A 24,642-nucleotide genomic window follows, 5' to 3' on the forward strand; every position below is an offset into this window, starting at 1 on the left:
AGCAGTGCACGGGAGACCCGATTTTCCACATTTATAACGACCGCGGCATTCTTTCTTGCATCCATAATGTACAAGCTCCTCACAAGATGATGATGTCTCAGAAAAAGTTTTTTTAAAAGGATTCCAATAAATCCTCTTTGTCCCTTCGACGTCCATTAGGGCCTGGACTGGGTGGCATAAGAACCAATTCCAAGCTCGTCCCCTTAAACATCCGCCTTAGTATATTGCACGTTGCATCACAAACGAGATGATTTCAGCTTCCCAATTGTGAACTTTCTATTTCTATGTAGCAACATTACCGCAGCACCTGCCTACAGAGTATATTTATCCCAATTGATACGATATTCCCGCGCTTGTATTTCCTATCATGCTATCCTAGGTCATAACTACTATCCCCTTCCCTTTTCATGAATGAGACCTACCGAATTAGACTATTTACCGCGTTTGTAATAACATGAGCAACACGATGGATGCCACTAGTGGAACAGGATCGACTTACCCTTCCGGAGCACATGAGATCCCAGTTTTTTGTGGGGTTCGTGTTGCTTAGTCTTTAGTTTTCTATGTTGTTTCTTAAGTACGTGTAATTGTCTGTTTGTCTTTTTCATTTTTAGCCATTGCGTTGTCAGTTTATTTTCAATTCATTAGTTTGACTGTTCCTCTGGTATCTTTCGTCACTCTTTAACATGCAGACTAGACCAAGTTGAGGGAATAATCTCAATTAGCATTCCCTTTTGTGCAAATAATTATTTTCTTGCTTCATCTGATAAGTTTGTGCGATTTTATAGAAAAACTACGATGATTTAGGCTGATCAATCATAATTTTTAATGTTAAAGTCACATCTTCAAAAGCCACCAATGTCTCCTACTCAGCCTTTTTCCTTTTCAAGCAAACAAAGAACCGTATAACAAGCGGTAAAGACATAGATCACAGGAAGCTTTTTGCCGTCCCTAACACAAGACATAGTTCGTCTACCCCTATGTCACGGAATAGCGAAACAATAATGACAGCATCATCATTAACGACTGTTCGAATCATGACTCGCTTAAGTCCGTGTTTCACTGCATCAGACACATGCAACATGATTCCAGTGTCAGCCTCTTAATGTGAACATGGTGCTAAACTTGAAACATCATCATGTGGTGGATAAGATAGATCATTCTAGGCATTTGTTACTACAACTACCATACGTATCCAAGACTTCATCCATTCTTGTAACAGTTGCAAGGTGTTTCTTAATGTAAGGACATAATACCAAATCAACATACTCGTCAGGAAGCACATTGAAACTGCAACAACAGTGGATGTATTCTCAGATGCGAACAAAGACAATAGTTTGAAGGCTGCTACAAGAAACAAGAGCTAGGGAAAAGGGAATACACAGACGAGTCCAGGTTCAAAACAAATTCCTCAAAAATGACGACAATAAGAAAGAACTTTATAGTTTTCATTCACAGCAGCTTAAAATTTTGAGCAACAAATGCCCAGGATGTTCTGTGTTATCCACCACATGATGATGTTTCAAGGTTAGCACCATGTTTACATGAAGAGGCTGACACTAGAATCATGATGCATGTTTCTGATGCAAAAGAGTCATGATTCGAAAAGTCGAAACTGATGTTGCTGTCATTGATGTTCCGCTATTCCGTGACATAGGGGCAGACAAACTTTGGATTGCGTTTGTGAGTGGGCAAAGCTTTAGATATATATCTATCCATAACCGTTCAAATGCACTAGTCATTGAGCGATAACACGCTTGCTGGAAACGGAAAAAAGACTGCGTTGGTGACATGGATGGCGTTTGAAGATGTGACTTTAGCATTTAGAATGATGATTGATCAGCCAAAATTACCAGATATGGATTTGATAATGTCATTGATAGAACGATAAATGGTTTTACTGTTAAATCGAAGGAACTTATCAGATGGGGTTGACGAAGCAAGAAAACATCTGTTTTTGGAAGAGAAAAGACAAATTGAAGCTATTCCCACGACTTGGTCGAGTCTTTTCAACATAAGCAACACGACGGATGCCACATGTGGAGCAGGATCTCTTTACCCTTCCAGAGCACCCCTAGTTTTTGGTGGGGTTCGTGTTTCTTATTCTTTAGTTTTCTATGTTGTGTCATGTGTACTATTGTTTGTCTGTTTGTCTTTTTTCATTTTTAATTATGGCTTTGTTAGTTTATTTTCGATTTATGAGTTTGACTATCCCTCTGGTATCTTTCGTTCCTCTTTTTTTCCAGCATGTTAAACGTGCAATATACCCTGGCGGGTGTGAATGAGTAACAAGCTTGAAATTGGTCCCTTTGCTAACTATTCCAGACGCTAATGAATGTCAAAGGGACAAATGTGATCCATGGGAACCCGTTTGGACAACTCTTTGTGAGGCCTCTTGTACATTATGGATGTACGAAAGGATGCCACGGGTTTTGTTAATGTTGCAAATCAGGTTCACTGCTTTATGTGCTTGTGGTGGTGATTGTGAATAAACATGTATTTGCGGCCATGAATTAGCAATTCTAAAAATGTTTTAGTACTTTGGTTACCTTATTTTGTTTAATCAATCTATCCATAACTCTACATCTTCGATACAGAAAAAAGTTATCAAAGGTAGCAGAATTATAATTTAATACGCCAGACGCGCGTTTCGTCTACATAAGACTCATCAGTGACGCTCAGATCAAAAAACAAAATGTAGTTATAAAGCCAAACAAGCACAAAGTTGAAGAGCATTGAGGACCCAAAATTCCAAAAAGTTGTTGCCAAATAAGGCTAAGTTAATCTATTCCTGGGATAAGAAGATCCTTATTTTTCGATAAATTCAAAAGTTTTGTTAACAGAAAATTTATAAAAATGACCATACAATTGATATTCATGTCAACACCGAAGTGCTGACTACTGGGCTGGTGATACCCTCGGGGACGAAACGTCCACCAGCAGTGGCATCGACCCAGTGGTGTAAAAAATTATCAAAGGTACCAGGATTATAATTTAATACGCCAGACGCGCGTTTGTCTACATAAGACTCATCAGTGACGCTCAGATCAAAATAGTTATAAAGCCAAACAAGCACAAAGTTGAAGAGCATTGAGGACCTAAAATTCCAAAAAGTTGTTGCCAAGTAAGGATAAGGTCATCTATTCCTGGGATAAGAAAATCCTTTAGTTTTTGAAAAATTCAAAGTTTTGTAAACAGATTGAGGACTCATCTCTGAAATTTACTCCATATTGTTTTTTTACCGGAAGTGTTAACTTTGTATTAAAACATTTAAACATAATAGTGAATAAGAAGTTTGAAGATACCTTTAAGCCAAAAGTTTAGTTACTGGCACAAAGAACATTTTTTTTACATTTTGAAAAAAGTTGAATATTTAAATTAAAAGTTGATATTTCTGTGTCCGCCATATCGGATATAACCGGAAGAAGGGGTTTTGAAGACATATGTCCTACATATTGTATCCATGAGAAGCATCAAAGAAAAGTTCCTGCTCAATATACTGATAGTAGCAATACGTTAAAACACATTTCAATTGCCCTCCTTAAAAATATGCTTGTTTAAGTACAATGTCCGCCATGTTGGATTTGACCGAAAGTCATATGATCTATAAAATATATTCAAAAATAGCACATAACAAAGGTTTTTGCCAAATATAATGATAGTAGCATGATTATAACACCTTTTTCACATATCAGCCTTCGATACTGGGCTGATTTAAGCATCATGGCCGCCATATTGAAATTTACCGGAAGTGGTGCATTTTACAAATGCCTCCCTATCTGAAATCTAAGAGTAATACTAGATGAAGCTTTGTGCCAAGTTTTATGCTTGTAGCAGGATGTGCACAATTTTTCACGAAGCCGCCGTACTATTATGTCATGTTGTTTACAAGAGTGGAAATGATATTACCACCGTAACAATTCAAATAATACAAAGTTGTAGAATGATCTTTATTTTTTATCACTTCTTAGCCTTTAACCAATCACATTTACATCTGCATCCCTGAAATAATTAAAAATCGATTAGAGGGTACGATATATTGTTAAACTTTTACTTCTCATATCCGTCAAGTACTTTACATCTTGTTGAAATCTATGCTGCATATAGGTAATTTTTATTCAGATTTTTTTAAGATGTTAAATCATATATATTGAATATAAAAAAGATGTGACAATCTTCACAAGTAAACAAATGACACAGAAATTAACAACTTTAGGTCACTGTACGTCCTTCAACAATACTTTAATTTCTGGAACTTTGGAAAATAGTTATTTACAAAAGAGAGCCGGAAGATACCAAAGGAATTTGAAAAATTTCAAAATCAAAGACAGATTGATAATGTTATAGCAAATGAAAAACGGAAAACGATAAAAAAAAAACAAAAAAACAACAGTTTAAAAACACAATGTAGAATTATAAAGACCAAGAAATATGAACCGACCAACCACCGATGTGATATTATATAGATATAGGAAGATGTGTTATGGAGCCAATGAGACATCTATCCATCAAAGTCACAATTTATAAACGTAAAGCATTATAGTTTAGGGTACAGTCTTCAACACGGAGCCTTGGCTCACACCGAAAAGCAAGCTATAAAGGGCCCCAAAAAATTACTAGTGTAAAATCATTCAAACGGCCAACCCAACGGTCTTATCTTTATGAAAAAAGTGTGTGTCGACTTCTAAAGGAAGAGAAAATATCACAACTTACTCTTTCTGGCAGATAAACAAGTAACGTGATGTACAAGAGAAGTCGTTCCATGAACCTTTGCCATCCCAGTTGAACAGAACACAATCTTCGTCTGTGTTATCTAAACCGGTTGCGATATTGTTATTTGGTTCTCCGGGGTACCAGAATGTTTTGGAAACAAGTTGCTGAGTTGAAATGAACATCCAATGAGTTTCCTTGAAAACATCCGATATTCCAATCCAATATTTGAAGTGTTGATGTGGAACTAAAATGAAAATTGTAGGGAATACAAAACAAGAAAACTACATTAAAATCAGCCGTTACAAAATGTAACTATTGTATAGTGATAAATTGAATTTTATTTTTATATATACAGCCTAATATAATTTAATGATATTAAATTTATATTAAAAGTAAAATCACAAAAATACTGAATTTCGAGGAAAATTCAAAACCAAAAGTCCCTAATCAAATGACAACATGAAAAGCTCAAACATATCAAACTATTGGAAAACACCTGCCCTAAAATACAGACATTATAAGAACTGAAATAAACATCAATACCTACATGATGAATTCTTTGGGATTTGACTCACTAAGAAATTTTGTAAGTCCGCCGAGGATGGTTCTGCCAATGTCCCAAACACAGACGAGCACACGGCCTTTAATGTAATGAAGAAAGAATATTTCTAAATAATAACTAGTATATGTTTTTTTGTTTTCTTTGTGAACAATTATATGGAATCTAACTAATATATAATATAAGTTTTTTTCATATCTGTGCCGTTTGCCTGTTGTCTCATTGTATTGTAATCGTAAATAATAGAAAGTTTGGTGAGTGTTATAGTTTATAGACAGTTACATGTCACTGTGGCACATAAATAATTGTTGATTATTGAAATATACATGCCTGCTTTCTTTTATATAAAATAAAATGGACAAGACACAAAAATACTTATTTTATTTTACAATCGTACAGTGCTTTAGTTTAACAAGTAATGCACAAATAGTTAGAAATTAAACATATCAAGTCCGAAAAAGTCCAGACAAAAACATGTAAATGTATATTATTGTTTGTGACAGATTCTTGTAAACTTAGTCTTTCCGTAAATGTGTATGCAAAAGTTTGGTGTTTTGATTAATAGCTCACCAATGCCTCATACCATGTCGCTTTGTCGTGACTCAAAAAGTAACACATGTCATTATGTTGAACCCAGCCATCAATGCATCCTTCTGATACTGTGTAAATATATAACAAATGTATATAAACATTAACGAATTCAGGTATCAAATTACAATGAACAGTTGTCAACCCCGCCACATTTAGTGCTGTGACTTCGGTTTCGATAAAATGCATTTAGCACTTAACTCCCTTATATTAAATCATGTTATTTATTCTTGAAAAGACCCTTTAGGTATAAAATGTGTTTGCTCTCAATATACCTTTATTTGTTTTGGGAAAATGACAATAACAATCAAAACCAAGGAGTAAACAAAGACTCACAAAACCAAAGGACATTCACATCAACACTTATGAATAATAAATAAGAAACAACACGAACTCCACTACGAACCGGGAGTGAAATCAAGTGCTCGGGAAGGTAAGCATTTCCTGCACCGTATACACACTCGTCGGTTTATTTCTTTGTTCAGTTCGGTAATGGTGGAAGGTTATTATGACTGAGGAAGAATATCAGATATGATTTAAACGAACTACACTACAAACCGGTTGGGAAATTTTGTATTTGTAGTTAGTGCATTGCAGCATTTCCTGGTCCTTTAATGTTCCAAAATAGATGTCCTACTACGCGAAGGGGAATTTCATAAAGGACATTATTTACATAGTATATAAACTTCGATTCAAAGCGCTTTTACCCAAAAATATGAAAGTCAACGATGTTTAAATACATTGATAACTTAGAGATTTATTAATAAAAGAGCCATAAAATGACCAGCCAATCGAACATTAAGTCTTTGATGTATGATAGAGTTGGAATCTTCGTTTCTGGAGGTATGTGATAAAAGCCATAACATCAACCCTAAAATTATGAAAATACTTATTTTTCCAGTCCTTTTAAAATAAGTTTCTTATGTTCTATTGCTGTTCAAAAATGATGATATAATCTGGACATCAAAGACCATAAATGTTAGTTGTGGTGTCACTATGCCGTCAATAACAGATTGAAATCTACAAAAATATGTGTCGACATCATACATCACTTGGTATACACCATGCATTTATTGTGTCTGTGCTGAAAACGTATACAAGTGATAACTTGCAACAAAATAATAAACAGTTAAGTTTCAGGAGGAACATTGGCACACAAATGAATATAGTTTATCTATCTTTGATTACTTTTGAACACATATCTATTCAAGCAGGTGTCAAGTTTTAATATTTTTATATCAATTTTTAGTCCATGACAACGTGTCTAATGTTTCAAAATAATAATACAAAAACTAACGTAACTGAGGCTATGATTAGGTGCTCCCTACTCGTTACTAAAACCAATTGGGATTCGGGACGATACGAACTCCCTCAGGCTAAGTTGACCTTAAGTGTATTTGGCTACTTCTTTATGTAATTTTTTATCATACAGCTCTTTAACTGCTCAAGTTCTTAAACATCATTGGTTTTTAAATATTTGTCTTTTAGCGTTTCTGGTAAAAATTAATCCATGGAAGCGCTTCAAACGCATACAATTTATAACGTGTTGTTTTCAAATTTTTTTTTTACCAAAAACACTCTTCTTCTGATAATCTTCAGTCGTCATCTTATCATTTACAGAAAAATAAATGGACTTGAATATCATTAATTTAGAGCATGTTTCTCGATATTGCTAATTTTTAGAGGCATTTGTATGTGTTACGGGAGATAACTCTATATCAAGATAAGGATCAGTGGTATAATATTGGTATGATTGACAATAAAACAACTGCACATTGGCTAAAAAACAAATATGTGAACAACTGGTCACTGTTCGGCTTCAACAATGAGCAAATCGATGTTTAATTGATATCAAATATCGTCACCGATTTCATTTTTGTTGTTTAAACCAGTCTGTTACTATCTTGGTAGTCAAAAACGATGCTAGGCTTGTACCTCACAATGCGACGATGTAACGCTTATTTTGAATAGCAACCCAATTTTTAATAAATATCCAGCTAAGCCTAATGAAAAATATTTTAAACTTGATTTTATGTGAGTTCTTCGACTTTTTTTCTTTCATTTAATCATATTTTAACGAGTAACAGGAATAAAACATTTCCAATTTCCACCTGCCAAAGCTGTTCAAACTTTCACCGAAATATGTGACATGACCAAAGTACCGTTCCTTGACCTTAAATCGGTTGTTTTTGTTGATAAATTGGACAGTATGTTAAATTTAACAGATATTTGGACGGAATGATTAACGTTGCACCAATGAAAAACAATTGCTGTTAGATAATGTTGCTTTGAATTTAGATTATGTATCGTATCAATTTTACCTGTAATATACAATCCAGCAAAAAGAACTGCGTAGATCAAGCCCATCTTGTCGTTAGATCACCTATAAGTTATAACAGATAAGCAAGATTTAGCACAGTTAAAGCTAGTTCAAGTTCAAGTTCAAAACATAAGTGTCAATCAGAAAAGCCATCATAGCTTATTTACCATATGTGCAAATTATTACAATGATCTGGTTATATATGAATAAAACGGAGAAAGAAGAAAATCAGAATATTTTATAAGTTGGAGTTCACTTTGAATAAGTTTACGGTATCTGCGAGTACTTTTAATTCGGTTCATTGTGTTTTATCTTTTTATTTTATTTTATGAGGTCAGTGCCGATTTAATTCTTTCCAACTGATTTTTGTAGTGTTTCCTCATTTCGATTCGTTACACCACTTTCCCAGTCCAAGGGGAAGAGTTAAGCCTTAACAAACATGTATAACCCCATCAAACTCTATGTATGTGCATGTCCCAAGCTAAAGCCTATTACTATTTCTTTTTGTTTTGTTTTTTTTTTTCAATTCATAAATCAAACAATAAGTTGGTTTTCTCGTTTGATGTGTTAAATCAAAATTATGCTTTTTTTTGGTCATGGTTTACAAGTTTTACACATTTTTGAAGGTCATACAGTCCCCTCCTGTTAACCTGTCCTATTGTTAATAATACCAAATCTCGTTATCTCTAGTTTAAATTTTACTTCCCGGTCAATCCTATTGCAGCTTAATAGTAAATGATTCTGACACAACCTGAAAATATATTGATGTGTATTTGACTAACCTAGATATAAGAAGATGTGGTCTAAGTGTCAATGATACAACTCTCCATCAAAGTCACAATTTGTAAAAGTAAACCATTATAGGTCAAAGTACGGAGCCTTGGCTCAAACCGAATAATAAGCTATTAAAGGCCCCAAAATTACTAGTATAAAAATCATTTAAACAGGAAAACCAACGGTTTAATCCATATCAAAAAAGAGAAACACTCATGAACCACATATTTACTTACCATGATATCTATTATTATTATTTAATTGTGTTAAAAAGAACCGTGAACATGACATCAACTAAAAGTTTAGCTCTTTCCAAGCATAATATATTCTGTGTATTTGTGTTGTCACATACTACTATTATTAGTACTTAACCATAATTGCTGAAAAACTAAATTAATTTCTATCATGCTCTTAGCCTGTATGACTTCTATGTTATTCTGTCTCTTGTGGAGAGTTGTCCCAATCACATTCATACCACATATTCTTGTGTTTGTACATATAGTCCAGTCAAACTAAGATTTAACCTCAAACTAATTGCAACAGAAAATGTTTTATTTCTAATCTATAGCATAATGTCCTAAATATGCACAGACAAATTTCAAGAAAATCAACCAAAAAACTGACCCAAAAAAGACTCATTTTTGCGGAGTTATCTCCCCTTCCAGTGTTAATTTCCATAGGAAAATAAAAATGCTGATTTTGGGTTTTTCTCAAGTTAGATTTTATGGGACTTTTTTCTGTGTATATTTGGGGTATAATGCTAAAGATTTAAACTTAAAATCTTCTGTTGCAATTACTTTCAGGTTAGAGTCAAATTTATGCTAGCTTGGCTGGATTAATAGATCGTTTAATATCTTGATGCGATCGTTGTTGACATCTTGTAAAATATTCATAAGAGCAGAAGCAATAACATCTTAAACCTGAAACGTGCATAAAGATTTAATCATGAATTCAATGTAAAACATCCTCTTATGTCATACATTTGACACCTGCACTAACCCCTAAACTGGACATAATTATAAAGGGACAGCTATTTGATATTCTGTTGCAATATGTGCATATAAAAATTAAAAAATATGGTATGATTTGCCAATGAGACAAACCTCCACTAGACTAAATGGTAAAGAAATTAACACTGAGCAACCACATACCATTGTATAGTCAGCTATAAAAAGTCTCGAAATAACAAGTGTAAAACAAACTAGAAAACTAACTGCCTGATTTATGTACAAATTAATGAACGAAAAACAAATAAAGTATAATACGATACACGACCACCACCTGCAATGCAAGCTCTTGATTTGGGACAGGGACATAAAGTATATTTTGGGAGAAGGTGGTGAAACATATTCGCAGCAAACTGATAGAATCAATATTAATATAAATAAAAACGAAATTTGCAGATTCAACATTGTTGTGCTGAAATTTAGACCCGTGTATCAACTGGACTGGTGATCCAATGGATTGATTGGTCAAAGAGTTTTCACTTGTGTATATATACGCAGTTGAAGTAAATTGGTACTTAAAAATTGTAGTACAGATCTTGTACAATTGTGGAGCTAAAATAGTGGGTATAACGGGAGACAACTCTATATCAAAATAAGGATTAGTGTTATGATATTCGTATGATTGACAATAAAAGAACTGAACATTGGTTAAAAAAACAAATATGTGAACAAGCGGTCACTGATCGACTTCAGCAATGAGTAAATCGATGTTTGATTGATATCAAATATCGTCACTGAATTCGTTTTTGTTATATAAACTTATCTGTTACCATAGTGGAAGCCAAAGACGATATTAGGCTTATAGCTTCGAAATGCGACGATGTAACCCTTATTTTTACTTTTTTTTTGTTTCTTTTTTTTTCGTTAAAAACAAGATTTTGCATAATTAAAATTGAACTGTATATGGTAATAGCATACCAAATTTTAATAAACATCCAGCTTAGCTTATTGAACTGGATGAAGAGAAATGGGTCGTTGATAATAGTTTTGACAAAAAGTGTTCGTATTTTTATGCGTTTTCTTTTCTACATTTGCTAGAGGTATAGGGGGAGGTTTGAGATCTCATAAACATTTCTAACTTGATTTTATGTATTTTCAACCTGCCAAAGGTATTCAAACTTTCACCGAAATATGTGACATGATCCAAGTACCGTTCCTTGACCTTAAATCAGTTGTTTTTGGTTGATAAAAATTGAACGTTATGTTAAGTTTAACAGACATTTGGACGGAATGGTTAACGTTGCACCAATGAAAAACTATTGCTATAAGACTATGTTGCTTTGTTTTAAAATTATATATCGTATCAAATTTACCTGTAATATACAATCCAGCAAAAAGAACTGCGTAAATCAAGCCAATCCTGTCTATAGATCACTTATAAGTTCTAACAGATAAGCAAGATTTGGCACTGTTAAGACAAGTTCAAGTTCAATATCTTAGTATCATCAGAGACGGTCACCAAAGCTTATTTCCCATATGTGCACATTATTACAATGATCTGGTTATATATGAATAGAACGGAGAAAGAAGGGAATCCGAATATTTTATATCAAGATATACTTATATAAGAAATTTAAACATTAACATAGACAGTCGTAATGAACTAGAAAATTGAATACTGAATAAAATATTATTTTATCAGCATTAATGTTTTCAATGTAATAACGATAGCGCGTCAGTACCTTCAACAATGTGTTCAGTCTCAGATAATCACCTAGTCACCTGCAGTGTCGATGTGAATGACGAAATTTCTTTGGATATTTTCTTCATTGGCGATATCAGCATTCATTTTTTTTTTAATAAATTTAAACATAAATTAGTATGTAAGGCTGTACTGCTATTTCAGTTTGATCCTATATACTTAGTTTTGTATTGAACAAGGTTGTGCATTTCTCATACTGTTATGAAGTCTTCCTACTAAATCATCTATTTGATGTATACCGATTGGTTTTCCTGTATGTGGAACATGGCTTATTTCTGGGTTGGAGTTTACTTTGAAATGGAATTCGGTATCTGCGAGTACTTTATATTCGGTACCTTGTGTTTTGTCTTTTTGATATTGTTTTATTTTTTAGTTTTGTACTTATTTTTTTATATTTTATAAGGTTAGTGCTGATTTGATTCTTTTCAACTGATTTTTGTAGTGTTTCCATATTTCGAGTTGTTGCACCACTTTTCCAGTCTACGGGGAAGAGTTAAGCGCTAACAAACATGTTTAACCCCGTCATACTCTATGTATGTGTCTTTCCCAAGCCAACGCCTTTAATTATTTCTTTTTTGGTTGTTTTTTTCAGTTCATAAATCAGGCAGTTAGTTGGTTTCTCGTTTGATGTGTTAAAATTTTTGTCTTGCTGAAGTAACTTGTCTATATATACGCATCTGTAGTAAAATTGGTACTTCAAAGTTGTAGTAAAATTATGGTGCTAAAATAGTAATAAGGTTGAAAAGTGTGCCTAAATAATGTTACACTAATGCAGAACTTTCATAGACCAGCTGCACTATTTTAGTAAAACAATTTTACTGTGCAAGTTTTGTAATACAAATTTTGAAGTACCAATTTTACTTCAACGTGTCAAAGTAATATTAATATAGAGACGCAATACTTATGTCGCTCTTCTTTAGTACTATGATTTGAAGGGAAATGGAATAGAGTAAATATTGCCTGAATTTGTTCACTCGCTGTGCTCACAGGGTCAGAATGGTTACGCTACAAGAAATTAAAAATATACTCGATTTGATATCAATTTCTTAAGTTACTATTTCGCAAATAACCAAATCCTCAAAATCAAAAATGTAATCAGCGTGTTGCATGCTGTTGAAGGTGTTTTGTTATAAAATTACATATTTCATATGATTTGATAAAATTTAGCATTTACGGACATCGCTTACGAAAGTGAATTAAGTAATCGAATGAAAATACACAGCTCTACCTGCAACATGAAATTTAGTTTGGGAACCGATGTTCAATCAATTCATTTTGAGGGTAAATACTCTTTCTTTTAGAATGAAATTCAAAACAGTGTGGCTGTGGCCATTGATTGACACATTAAACAGGTCGGGACCACTACCTTATATGGAAATGCATAAATTAGCATACTTATGTTCTCGCACATGTGATTGTTTATTTACATGTGACGCAATTTTTTTTTTACCTAGGTTTTTGACCAATCCACTAAATGAGTCACAATGCATGATGGACTACTACGTGTTTACAATCAACCAAGAACACGTGTTATTTACTGAAATACAACACATGTTTTCGTGCAATGCGGGATTCACAATTTCGCTTAGTTTTTCATGTTGTGTATCCTCATTTATAGTTCGTGATATAAAGTATTACTCCCATGCTCAGATTAACGAAGAGTTGTTTCTATGCGAAGAAAAAAGGGTTTGAATTACCCGATATATAGCCATTAACTTGTTTGATGATGGCACAGAAATTTCATGTATTTGTCCACCAGAAGCAACGAAACAACAGCGAAAAAACACAATTACACATGAGACAAACTTACTGGTGTAAAGTAAGCCGTCGATAACAGCCGGTGCTGATATTCAAGAGTACAGCAATGTTCGTATAGATAATTAAAGGCAAATGTGGGATCCTTGAATTTTGTGTTCGTAAAAAAGGCGAAGAAATATTTACATACATGGCAGTGTTAACAAAATCTATAAGTAATTTTGTTGGTCACATTTCAGTATATGTGACTTCAAAACTGTTCCCTTTTTTTGAAAGTAGTGAAATCAGCAACTGTAGTTTCAGTTTGTTCGTTTTTTAACGGGCTCGGACATTTGCCAAACTGAATAAAATCATTACAGCTTATTTCTTTAACCTGCAAAGTAAAACTTTGGTTAGCTTGCTTGCTTTGTTTGTATAGTTGTTTATACAAGCTTTGAAAATAAGATTGACATCTTTAAACAATATATATATATAGGCATAGTTTAACTTGTATATTTTATATTTTGTACAATATACAAACAAAGCAAGCACGCTAACCAAAGTTTTGCTCCACATGCATTAGGAAATAATCTGTAATGATTTTATCCATATGTATGTGCGCCGACAAGGTGGAAAATTTGATATGTTTTGTGAAAATTGCAGCGTTGGATCTATAATAAAAAAAAAAGAAGATGTGGTGTGATTGCCAATGAGACAGCTGTCCACAAGAGACCAAAATGACACAGAAATTATCATTTATAGATCACCGTACGGCCTTCAACAATGAGCAAACCCCATACCGCATAGTCAGCTATAAAGTCCCCGATATGACAATGTAAAACAATTCAAACGAGAAAACTAACGGCCTTAATTATATATAAAAAAAAATGAACGAAAAACAAATATGTAACACATAAACAAACGACAACCACTTAAATACAGGCTCCTATACAATATATATTTTTTTATGGGATAGATTTCTTGTCCTTTTATATATTTAATTGGGCCGGTTTTTTTTTTTTTTTTTTTTTTTTGATCGTTTTACACAATTAATTTTTGGGTCATTAATAGCTTACTTTTCAGCATTGGACCTATGACTGCTTACTTTACTAAATTATGTCTTTGTTGGAAAGATGTCTCATTTGGCATTCATACCTCATCTTCTTATTTCTATATACAAAGCACGTTTTAGAAAAAAAATAATAGGTAATATGGCACCCACTATGATCCAGAGACTTTTAATATTGGAGATATTTTACATATGTCAACAGGACAGCAGCCGAACGATAAACAAACCTCTGAGGTATATTTTGTGATAAAATTAGCAACAAACGGATATTATCGATGGATGAAACTATAAAAAATGTATTGAGCTATATACCGTACCCGCTCAGTGGCGGATCCAGGGGGCGGGGGTTCCGGGGGATGGACTCCCCTTTTTTTGGACGATCAGTGCATTTGGATGGGGACATGTAGTTGGAACCCCCTCCCCTTTTGTCCAGGGTTAGGACCCCCCTTTTTAAAATGGCTGGACCCGCCCCTGCCACTTTCATAACACTTCTTCTTAGCATACTGAATATTATGATGTTTTTACTATTAGTTCAGGTCCTGATAAAAAAAAATACACATTCAGTACAGAAAGAAGTGTTTCAATGAAAGTTTCGTGTTTTTCTAGGCAGAAGTGATTTTGCAATGACATTATACAGGTTTAAAAGAGCTCAAATGATTTTCTTACTGGACAGTGGCCACTTCATTGGATATTCAGTGGCGGATCCAGCCATTTAAAAAAGGGGGGGTCCCAACCCAGAGTAAAAGGGGGGTTCCAACTATATGCTCCCATTCAAATGCATTGATCGGCAAAAAAAGGGGGGGTTCCAACCCCCGGACCCCCGCCCCCTGGATTCGCCACTGATATTTCACTGTGTCATGTCGTGAAATTAATGCAGGTTCAATTCATAACAATGCACACAACCGGTTCAACTACTTTTGCAAGGCGAAAAAGAAAGTCGAATCGTGAAGCCAATGAACAATATTTTTTTAATCTGAGCATGTAAATTGAAGATTACGTTATATATTTTACATTAAATATATTTGCAGAATAAAAACTTTGGTAATGAGAGTCCCAGACAATATATTAATTGACTGTTTTCCCACTAATTCCACGTGTTTTAAGTAGTAATTTACTCGTAGTAGCCCACAATGCATTGTAGTTCATTGAGTCGATTGGTCAGTTTTTCAAGGCCATATTGGCCTTGTGTTTTGGAAATTACTATGCAAATATATTCTGACGTCAGAAAATCTAGAGTTCTCGACCTGTTAAATTCATCCATTGACTGGGACAATTTATGTGAACGTTTGTCTGTAACGACCACTGTTCACGACGTACCTACGATAGACATTTAAACTGTGGGGTCACCAAAGGTTTCTTAACGCCTTTAATTATAAAAAAAATCGAAAAATTAATCAGGAATAACCTTTATGTTTTGATTTATATAATTGATATAAATCAAAACATCGTGTTATTTCTGATTAATTTTTCGAATTACTTTATTAAGGTTGAGAACCTTTGGTGACCCCATAGTTTAAGTGTCTTTAAAAAGTAAATAGTGAGCAGTGGTCGTTACATACAATCGTTCACCTAAATTGTCCCAGTCAATGGATGAATTTAATGTGTCAATCAATGGCCACAGCCACACTGTTTTGAATTTCATTCTATTTCTAAGAGCATTATCTATGACCAATTTAGATTGGTATGTATACAAAATTAAAAACTGTAGTTACTTAATACATTGCATAGTCGTGGTTTTACCAATGTATGATTTACAAGAGTGAACAATATATTACAACCCTAACAAATTAATTAAAATAAAACAACAACGTTTAAGAATATACTTTATTTTTCATTTCTTCTTAGCTTTTAACCAATCACATTTACATCTGCATCCCTGAAATATAATTAAAAACTATTTGAGAGTATGGAATAGTATGTAACTCCTAAGAAGATACGTCAAGTGACATTTTTAATTCTGCATATAGTAATTTTTTTTCATATTTTTTTAATGTTAAATTATCTATATTGAAACATTCTCATCATTTAGGAACTTAATTTTGCTAATTCAAAAACTTCCTTATTGTCTCTTTTGTTTCTGCCTTTCGAATGAGAACAAAAATCGTTTCATCAAAAGTAAAATCACAAAAATACTATACTCCGAGGAAAATTCAAAACGAAAAGTCTCTAAAAAAAAATGGCAAAATCAAAAGCTGAAACATATCAAACGAATGGGCAACAATTGTCATATTCCGGATATTGTACAGGCATTTTTTATGGTGGATTTAACCTGGTTTTATATCTAGCTAAACCTATCACTTGTATGACAGTCGCCTTTATTCCATTTTATAGACAACATCTTACTCTTTCTGACAGGTAAACAAGTAACGTGATGTACACGAGTAGTCGTTCCATGATCCTTTGCCATCCCAGTTGAACAGAACACAATCTTCGTCTGTGTTATCTAAACTGGATGGAATCTTGTTATTTGGCTCTCCGGGGTACCAGAATGTTGTAAATACACTTTGTTGAGCTGAAATGAACAGCCAACGTGATTCCTTAAACACATCAGATATTCCGATCCAATATTGGAAATGTTGCCGTGGAACTGAAATATAAATACAGCAATTGATTGATAATTATTTGTTTAACGTTCACTGACTGATATGTCACGTATGTCATGAATTTTCAGGACAAACACGTGCAGACGATTCGAAAACATGAAAACTACATATTGAAAGGTCAGCTGTTACCACATGTTACTATCCTGTAATAATTACATTAGATGTATGTTTCATTATAATTCGTTATTCCGATTGGCTAACTGTGCATCACGTGTTATTCAATTAAGTAATTGCATTACTCAATAAAACTTATCATTTATGATAACACGAGGTCCAACAATAAAGTGCACAGGTGAATTAAATAAAAAATTGATGCAAATTCGTGTTTTAACATGTGCCTACTAGCTAAAAAATGTAATTATAAGTATTGAATGCTTCTTTTTGTAACTTCATAGGGTTGTAAAAGCGTTGACCGGGCGCACATTTTTAGAAAATGTACCTCGGTCAACGCTTTTACACCCCAATAAAGTTACAAAAGAAGCATTCAATTCTTAAATAGTATATATGCTGTTTAAATTCAAATTCATCGAATCGTTACAGATTGATAAAGAGTTATACATCTATATCATAATTTTCTGCTATGATATATTGGACATCAAGGAATAAATACTTCTCAAGTAATGGTCCTATTTCTTCGTCCGGATTTTACTATAATTTATGACCTTTTTAGTTTAACCTCGACGTTTCCATTATATTTTCGATTTTTTTTTAATATTTTGACCTTGATCGTCATTGAAGAGACACTTATTGTTGTTATGCGCATCTGGTGCAGTAAATTTACATTTAATGAAATTAAATCTTAATCAATCCTTGTTACTTTTTTCATCAATCAAATTAAATACGAAATACGAAATATTTTTATTAAAGAAAGCTCAATTATGAACATAATCATTGATAGCATCACGGGGGAAGGGGGGGGGGGGTAACTTCGATATTTTTTTGGTAGGGGTGTGCCATTTTTGCCTCAAAAAACGTACCCATTTTAATATAACCTTCACTGAAATTCAGTACCTATAGTTATATAAATATTTAAGAAAGAATGACCTATACTTATATACAATATTTAAAATATGACCCATGCTTATATAAGCACTAACTCATCATCACTCATAATTCATAAATATACCAGCTACCCTTAAGTTTTTATATATGAATTGACATCATTTGGTGCACATATCAATAGCATATTTATATATATGTAGATCATATCCCAAATCAATATACAATTATCAAACGTAAATTTAATTTTAATATAGGATGTCATTAAAAAGGAGGGTCATTTTTATATAAAATCTTGCAAAATTATGACCCATATTTTTGGCACATCCCCGTATACCCAATAATAGAAAGTTACCCCCCCCCCCCTTTGGATAGCATAGATACAACAAAGAATAACATTTAAACATCTTAACTAAAATTAATACTACACAAGTATCAAGGTATATGTGTTCCAAGGGGAGTAACTCTAGTGTAAAAAATATAAGTAATCATTTTATATTACTAGTATAAGCAGCAAACAAAAAATTTCACACTTATATTCTAAGTAAAAAACACATGTTTATGTACTTAGCTATACTTTTACATACATCAGTGTCTTCATTACTTAACAACCACATAACCTGAGAATCAATACTGGAATTAGTAATGTTTTTATTTAAACAGTTGTATATTAACTCCTTCCGTAAATGAGAAAAATTTTGACAATTTAATAAAAAAAAATGTAACTCATCTTCAACCAAATTTATATTACAGGTCTTACAAATCCTGTTATCTAAAAGAGTTTTTGGTATAGTGTATCTACCAATTTCAATATGAAGTTTATGACTGGTGGTTCTGAACCTGGTCATACTTACTCTATCATTATTATTATTTACAACAGATAAATATTTTTCAAATTTAAAAATATTCTTATATATAATCTATATGTTCTCAACTTATCACTAGTTTGTAATTGCTGAGACTGTTTTTCAAATTTACACTGAAGACACTTTTTTAATACTAACAAAAAATTATTTTTAATAGATTTTGGATTCTTATAAAAGTGTGACAATCCACATTCATTCAAAATACATTTAATACAACTAAGCCAACATTGTTGGTTATTATTTATCATAGTAATATTTTCAGCTAATGCTTCTGACAGTAAAGCATCTTTAGGTTTATCATTATGTAATCTAACCATTGACATAATGATATCAATATATAATGGAAAACGGCCTAGCTCAACATACAGTGCCAGTTTACATGTTTTTCTATTTACTTTCAGCAAATATCTGCACATATTAAGATTGATCTTTTCAATTGGTACAGTATTAAAAATCTGGTCAAATATATTTTCACTGTTATATTTATTACATTTTCTGGTGTCAAACATGCTTAAAATTTCAGAAGCATACAGTACAACTGGTTTTACAGTATGATCATATAAATGTAAAATTTTGAATGTCACACGGAGTATTTTTAAATATATTAGTCAATTTAAAAAATGCCTTCTGACCTCTAGAATTTAGGTCATTGAGGGCACGTTTGAAACTCCCATTCAAACTAAATAGAACACCCAAATATTTATATTGATAAACAGACTCAATACTCTTGTCGTTTATATAAAATTTTCTAGATATCATTCGTCCACTTTTGTTAAATATCATCACTTTAGATTTATCATAATTTATTTCAAGCCCCCAATTTTCACAATAGTTATAAACCTTGTTAATACAATTCTGTAACCCTTCAGCTGATTCTGATACAAGAAGTAAATCATCTGCATACAATAAACAATAAACAATAATAAATCTGCATCCAAGTGATACAGGACAACATGAAGTGTCAAATAACTTAGTTATGTCATTAAAAAATACATTAAAAAGACTTGGACTAAGATTGTCCCCCTGGAACACACCAACACTAGATGAAAAAAAACTCTGAGAGTGAAGAATTATCTAATTTAACTCTAAGTTCTATATTGCTATACATGGATTTCAGTAAGGATAAAAACTTTCCACCCACCCATCCTTTTATCAATTTGAATAAGAGTGCAGGGTGTAGGACAGAATCAAATGCCTTTCTAAGATCAATAAAACAGGCATATATCATTTTTGATTTATTTAAATATTTATCAAGAATAATCTTTAATTTAAAAATATGATCTGATGTTCTACAACCTGGTCTTAATCCAATTTGTTCATCTGAAATGATACAATTAAGTTGTAAAAACTTTTCAAATCTGGAATTTAAAATAGAGTTAAAAAACTTTGACAGGCAACTAGAAATGGTAATGCCTCTATAATTATTTGGTTCAGTGGGATGCCCACTTTTAAAAATAGGAAAACTGTAACCGCTTAAACGATACTCTAGGAAGTCCCTTATTATAATAAGTAGACATAATATTGACTGAAATAAAAAGAGAGTACTTACATGACGTATTCCTTAAAATTTGACTTACTTAGAAATTTTGCACGTCCGCCGACGATGGTTCTGCCAATGTCCCATACACAGACGAGCATACAGCTATCGTTGCGATATAAAAAAAACACATTTATATTTCAGTGAATATATTGTTTTTCTACTCAACTATGCGTATTGTTTTTCTACTCAACAATGCGTATAGGTCGGAATTACACATTACACTATAATTTTTATAATTTGATTTGATTTTTGGTGTTTTAACGCCACTTTTTAGCACCGCATTTAGGCTATTTCGTGGCGGACAGTTTTAATTGGTGGAGTCAATATTATAGATTTTTTGGTAACTGATATAACATATGGACATTAATTTTACAGGTCAGTGTAGCACCTTAAATAGTTGTAGCTACTGGGAATAAACATGTATGCTTTCTTTTTATTATTACAAATTGACGAGACAAAAAAAATAATATTTTTATAATTAGAACGGTGCATGTAAATTAGCTAGACATGCATAAATCGTTTGAAACAAGATATACCATTCAAAACAAACCGGACAAAAACATTGAAATGTAAATTAAACGTGACTTTTTTTAGGGCTTTGTATCCCTAAAATAATTCAACAGACCGTTTTAAACTTATTCTTGTTATCTTTCAGAATAATCAGTTTTCCACTGAGGAATAACTCACCAATGCCTCATACCATGTCGCTTTATCGTGGCTCAAAAAATAACACATGTCATTATGTTGAACCTAGCCATCAATGCATCCTTCTGTTACTGTAAATATATAACAAATTGCTATACATGTAAACATTTATTACCTAGGTCTCAAATCGCGCTGAACATTATATAAAAATAAAGAAAAGTGGTATGATTGCCAATGAGTCTCAACTATCCACCAAATTTATAATGAAGTTGATGTAATGAGCAATGATAAGCAACAGTATGACATTCAACCATAAGAAAACCCCATACCGTATAGTTGGTTATGAAAAACTATGATAATAAAACAAATCAATTTAGAAAACTAACTGATGCTGATTAGGAAGATATCATTTTTTTTATATATTTTATTTTTTTATATAAAAAAAAATACAGCAGATCATGAGTTTTTATAATGCTTCAATTAACTTTATAGAATTATAGATTTTGAAAATACTGAAAATGGGTAGTTCAGAATATTTTATATTTTTTTACCAAGTATATTTGTTATAGCATCTTGTGGAAAAAAAGTCTTTGTGTCTGAGGTCTGTTAATATTGGACAAATTTTTAATGTATCGAAATTAAACATCGTTGAATAACCAGACATATGCCAACGATGTATAAATAGTTGAATACCTCAGGGATTTGTGACCAAAGGAACATAAAGGACCAGCCAATTTAACTTTAATTCATCTTTGCATGATGGAGTTAGAATCAGTTTGAAGAGTTTCTGAGCCCTTAAATTACAAAAATACTTAAATTCCTGTAGTCATTACAAAAAATATTTATATCCTAATGATGAACAAAAATGATGATCATTTGTGATGTATATTTGACGTCAATAAGATATTGAAATGAACACAGAAGAATATGGTGTATTCATCTTTGATTACTGGTACACTATAATAGATGTTACCTATTTTCAAAAATAGTTTATCATCATGGGTGAGCAGGACAACTTATATGATATTTCAAAATAATAGAACTAACTTAAGTGTCAAATAAATGGACGTATACATAATCAATTATGTAATATAACTTTCCTTATATTCTGAATTAATAACATTTTGAGGCATTTTATATATTACGGGAGATAACTCTATATTAAAATAAAGATAAGTGGTATAAATGCCAATACTACAACTGTCAGCTGAACAAAGATGTGAACAACAATTTGTCACTGTTTTAAATCTCGGTCTATTTCTCAAATTAATTCTTACATACTTTCTGTATGCTAACATTGCCCATGTGAAATTTAAAAATTGTTTGTTTATACCATGTATACACTGAACGACAAATATATGTGACGTATAAAATTTTATGACGTCAGACACGCGAATCAATGAATGTGTTTGTAGATAGATGTGTTTGTGTTCTGTTAAATTGTTCCTTTTAAAATTGTTACACGATGATGACTGCTGTACCAACATTTTAACTATTTTATTCATTTATGTCTGTTTAGCAGTTTAGTTTAAGCATCATTGTAAATATAACGGAATTTGCCTAGACTGTCATCAAGTGAGAGGGTTAGCGCTATAAAACCAGGTTTAATCTACCATTTTCTACATTTTGTAATGCCTGTACCAAGTCAGGAATATGACAGTTCTTGTCCATTCGTTTTTGATGTGTTTTGTCATTGCCATGTGATTATGGACTTTCCGATTGGATTTTCCTCTGAGTTCAGTATTTTTGTGGTTTTACTTTTTCGTCCTTCGACAATTTGCAAATCCCATGTCGTGAAGATAGCATATAAGGCCAAGAAGTGAAAAAATGTGAAGCACTTTCATAAATAATGTGTCTGGGTTCTTGTCCTCAACGCTCGTCAACTTTGTACTTGTTTGGCTTTATAACTATTTTGATCTGAGCGACACTCACGGTGGGTATGGTTGTCCTGCGAGAGAACGTACTGTGCTGGTGATTTGGTCCTGACGGGTGCTGGTGGGTCCTGATTCTGTGCTGGTGGGTTTGTTTACATTGTATCAGAACGGCAATAAAACGACTGTTTTGTTGCTTAATTTTTCTCTGATGTGTCATAAGTACCATGCAAAGTATATTACAACAATATTATATTGCAAAAGTCGTGCAAGTTCGTTAAACGGAATTGTCCTGACGCTGTGCTGGTGATAAGAAAAACGGTCCTGGTTCTGTGCTCCTATGTCCTGGTTCTGTGCTTTTATATTTTAGTTAAAAGTGGCATATATTCAAGATAAAATTGAGAATGGAAATGGGGAATGTGTCAAAGAGACAACAACCCGACCAAATAAAAAACAACAGCAGAGGGTCACCAACAGGTCTTCAATGTAGCGAGAAATTCCCGCACCCGGAGGCGTCCTTCAGCATTGATGCTGTACTGTTGTTGACTAATTAGCTGTTGTCTGCTTTCTTGAAATTGACATTGTTGTGAATCTGTTTACTGTTATTATGAGAGAAAAAATACCCCTATTTAAAAAAAAAAAATGAAATTAACTGTAATCTTATTTATTGAGATATAAATCCTGTTAATGGAACCCTTCTTGCCCCCTTTTAAGATAAGAAAATATGTTTACGATTTTCGGGATTACGATCATTTTGCAAGATCACCAAAATACGTTGTAATTTATACAATACTTAATATAATGTAGATGATGTGGTATGTTTGTTGTCAATGGACAAATTTCCATAAGAAACCAAAGGAAGTATGTGTTAACAACCATACGTCATCGTACGACCTTCAACAATAACCCATAAAATAAAAATGTGAAAGGTTTTGCATAAATATAGAACAAAGCACTTTCTGAGCGTTTGAATCATGTCTTTAGCAGCTTAAAACACATTTGTTTGTGAACAATTGAGTGTTGACTATAAGAATGACAATAGTATTGCGGGTTTGTTTGTTTGGTGTTTTTTGGGGGGGAGGGTGGGGGAGGGAGGGGGATAAGTTAGAGCGAGGTTACAGTGAAAGCTTGGAATAGTTTCCCGTAAAATTTAAAAGGTGGATTGTAAAAGAAAAATGTATCTTATATTAGCCTTGGTCACACCTTACCCGCGGATAGCTCGAACGGACGCCTAACGGATAACTTTTTCTCAATCCGTTCATGTCCGTTGGACGTCCGTTCTTATCCGTTAGGCGTCCGTCCATATCCGTTGCATGTCCGTTAAGCGTCCGTTTTATCCGTTGACGTCCGTTCTGTCCGGTGGAAAATTTTGAGCATGTTCAAACTTTGAACGGACGTCCAACGGATAAAATGTCCGTTGAACGTCCGTTAGGCATCCGTTTTGTACGGTACTCGTCCGTTTTGTATCCGTTACGTATCCGTTATGCATCCGTTGGAGATCCGGTAGACCAATTCACCAACGGATGTCTACCGGACGCCTAACGGATAAAACGGATGTAAAACGGATATTAACGGAAGGATAACGGATAAAACGGATGACTACCGGATGTAAAATGGACAAATGCCAATTGAAATTTCTCATGGTTTATTGC

At 33.0% G+C, this 24,642-nt stretch overlaps 1 protein-coding gene and 1 long non-coding RNA gene across 5 annotated transcripts; both read right to left on the reverse strand.

Moving 5' to 3' along the window:
• Window positions 1-3,936: 3,936 nt before the first annotated feature.
• On the reverse strand, window positions 3,937-11,422 carry LOC143045231 (CD209 antigen-like protein 2). 4 transcript variants are annotated; one of them, XM_076217586.1, is made up of 7 exons: window positions 11,275-11,422; window positions 8,883-8,931; window positions 8,182-8,243; window positions 5,843-5,931; window positions 5,261-5,354; window positions 4,714-4,957; window positions 3,937-4,002 (listed from the first exon to the last, which is right to left on the reverse strand). In XM_076217586.1, exons 3-7 carry the CDS (start codon window positions 8,225-8,227, stop codon window positions 3,975-3,977), a joined length of 501 nt encoding a protein of 166 aa, XP_076073701.1. In that variant the 5' UTR covers window positions 8,228-8,243; window positions 8,883-8,931; window positions 11,275-11,422; the 3' UTR covers window positions 3,937-3,974. The 4 variants fall into 4 exon arrangements, with proteins under 4 accessions (XP_076073701.1, XP_076073700.1, XP_076073702.1 ...); XM_076217585.1 differs by having other exon boundaries at window positions 8,852-8,931; window positions 11,275-11,421; XM_076217587.1 differs by lacking the exon at window positions 8,883-8,931 and having other exon boundaries at window positions 11,275-11,371.
• A 4,854-nt stretch (window positions 11,423-16,276) lies between these two features.
• LOC143045232 (uncharacterized) lies at window positions 16,277-20,574 on the reverse strand. Its single transcript, XR_012968912.1, has 3 exons — window positions 20,484-20,574; window positions 16,810-17,053; window positions 16,277-16,342 (listed from the first exon to the last, which is right to left on the reverse strand). It is a non-coding gene; the product is annotated as an uncharacterized LOC143045232 (long non-coding RNA).
• Between the last annotated feature and the right edge of the window lie 4,068 nt (window positions 20,575-24,642).

This window comes from Mytilus galloprovincialis, chromosome 9 (genome assembly GCF_965363235.1).
Source record: "Mytilus galloprovincialis chromosome 9, xbMytGall1.hap1.1, whole genome shotgun sequence".
NCBI classification, from domain to species: Eukaryota; Metazoa; Mollusca; class Bivalvia; order Mytilida; family Mytilidae; genus Mytilus; species Mytilus galloprovincialis.

Excerpts from the sequence above, each read along its gene's own strand:
- LOC143045231 (XM_076217586.1), bottom strand. The coding sequence starts at position 8,227 with ATGGGCTTGATCTACGCAGTTCTTTTTGCTGGATTGTATATTACAG. Across the intron at positions 5,932-8,181 it reads TGCTGGATTGTATATTACAG|TATCAGAAGGATGCATTGAT; the intron begins GTAAAATTGATA and ends ATATTTACACAG. Across the intron at positions 4,958-5,260 it reads AATCCCAAAGAATTCATCAT|TTCCACATCAACACTTCAAA; the intron begins GTAGGTATTGAT and ends TTTTCATTTTAG.